Here is a 1,549-nt window from a genome sequence, read left to right on the forward strand (position 1 = left end):
TCTTGCTCCATTCAGATTATTCCCATCAAAGCTCCACTGGTTATCTGAGGCCGAACTGCAGTAACAAGGATCTTGTGGTCCTTCTGGATGGCTCCTCCGGCTCCTCCACCCCCTCCCGGGGCCACTCAGACTCTTTACATCGGCTACGATTAGTTACCTGACTCACAAGGGGAGGGGGTGCATGAAAACCACAGACAACCAAGGCAATTTCCCCCCAAGTGGTTAGTTAAAACACAACAAACTTATTCAGAATCAAGAGAAAATACTGTGTGAGAACCGGCCTCTGGGGCTGCCCTTGCTCAGCACCACAGCCTCATTTGTTCAGAGAACAGTGAGACAGACAGGCCCACAGCCTGTGTGCTTGGGTTGGGGGAGGGCCCTGGTCACCTGTGGGCACAGACCAAAGGGCAGAGAGGCAGAAAGCTGCACCTCTATCCACCGCTGAGCTCAGGGCTTCCTGTGCACCCATAGAAGGTCCAGAGACAGCCTTCACCCAAGGCGCTACACAAAGCATCTCCTCTGGCTCTTTGAAGGTTGAATTGAGAAAGAGCCGCAAACTTCCCTTTTCCAGAACAGAATTCTTGCCTGCCCACTGGTAAAGCTCTTGTTTTCAGCTCGCTTTTGTTCTTTTTCTATTTTAAAAAATGAAAAACAAAGAGAAGGCAGTATAATCTTCTCCACCTGCACCAGTCTGCGGCCAGCCAGAACGTGCTGGGCAGGGGCCCTCAAGGATGCAGTGATGCATTGATCTCGTTACCTGGAATTTGGGAATGCAACAAACCCTTACCTATCTACCACACAGCTGCCCACCAGCCCTCATCCTCCCATAGGATTGGCCCAAGTCCGGCTCTGCAGACACTGGCATCAAGGGATGACAACCCCTGGGTCTCCTCCACCCAGGGCTGAGACCTGCTGCCTCTCCCAACTGACACAGCAAGGTTCTCTTACACTAATACCAGAGCAAAAATCCATTCCATCACTAAGTCACCTCAGGGCACAGTCTCAGCTTCCTTCCTTGGGGACTTCTTAAACACACAGTACCTCCAACCAGGCAGGTAGTGAAATACGACTTGAAAAGGAAAAAAGGGAGATGGGTGGGGAATGAGGAATGAGTCACAGAACCAACTTCTCAGCCCTCCACAATACTGTGCTTCTATGGGGGGCGGGGCATCCACACCCCAAACTGTACCTGGAGATGTAGGAAAATGAAGAAACAAAGGAGGAAAAAAGAAAAAAAAAAGACCAAGTGGCTGTACCACTTTCTTGGAAAGTCACTTAATGCTTCTCGCGTGGCTCTCCCCGGCCCTGGTTGCTTTGCCAAGTTCTCAGACACAGGCAGGGCCTGCTCTAGCTGGGGGAGCTGCTGCCCTGGGAGTTAGGGGAGTCCTGCTCATTGATGGTGTTCAGCAGCAGGCAAGCCGGTGGCCGGGGCAGGTGGAGATGCCCAAGATCTCGGGCCTGCTCCTCAGAGGGCTGGCATAGCCCTTCCTCCTCGTCACCAGGGGGCCGCACGTGGCAGCTGTCGCAGAATTCCAGGGGTCCATCCAGA

At 53.0% G+C, this 1,549-nt stretch overlaps 1 protein-coding gene across 1 annotated transcript in view; it reads right to left on the bottom strand.

Annotated features, from left to right (window-relative positions):
- Positions 1–7: 7 nt before the first annotated feature.
- WBP1L (WW domain binding protein 1-like) overlaps positions 8–1,549 on the bottom strand; it is a 34,866-nt gene continuing 33,324 nt past the window's right edge. The window contains 1 exon segment of the mRNA XM_006756465.2: positions 8–1,549. This exon segment is cut by the window's right edge and continues 7 nt beyond it. Within this exon segment, the coding sequence (XP_006756528.1) occupies positions 1,348–1,549 (202 nt within the window). The 3' untranslated portion in view covers positions 8–1,347.

This window comes from Myotis davidii, unplaced genomic scaffold (genome assembly GCF_000327345.1).
Source record: "Myotis davidii unplaced genomic scaffold, ASM32734v1 scaffold332, whole genome shotgun sequence".
Classification (NCBI taxonomy): domain Eukaryota; kingdom Metazoa; phylum Chordata; class Mammalia; order Chiroptera; family Vespertilionidae; genus Myotis; species Myotis davidii.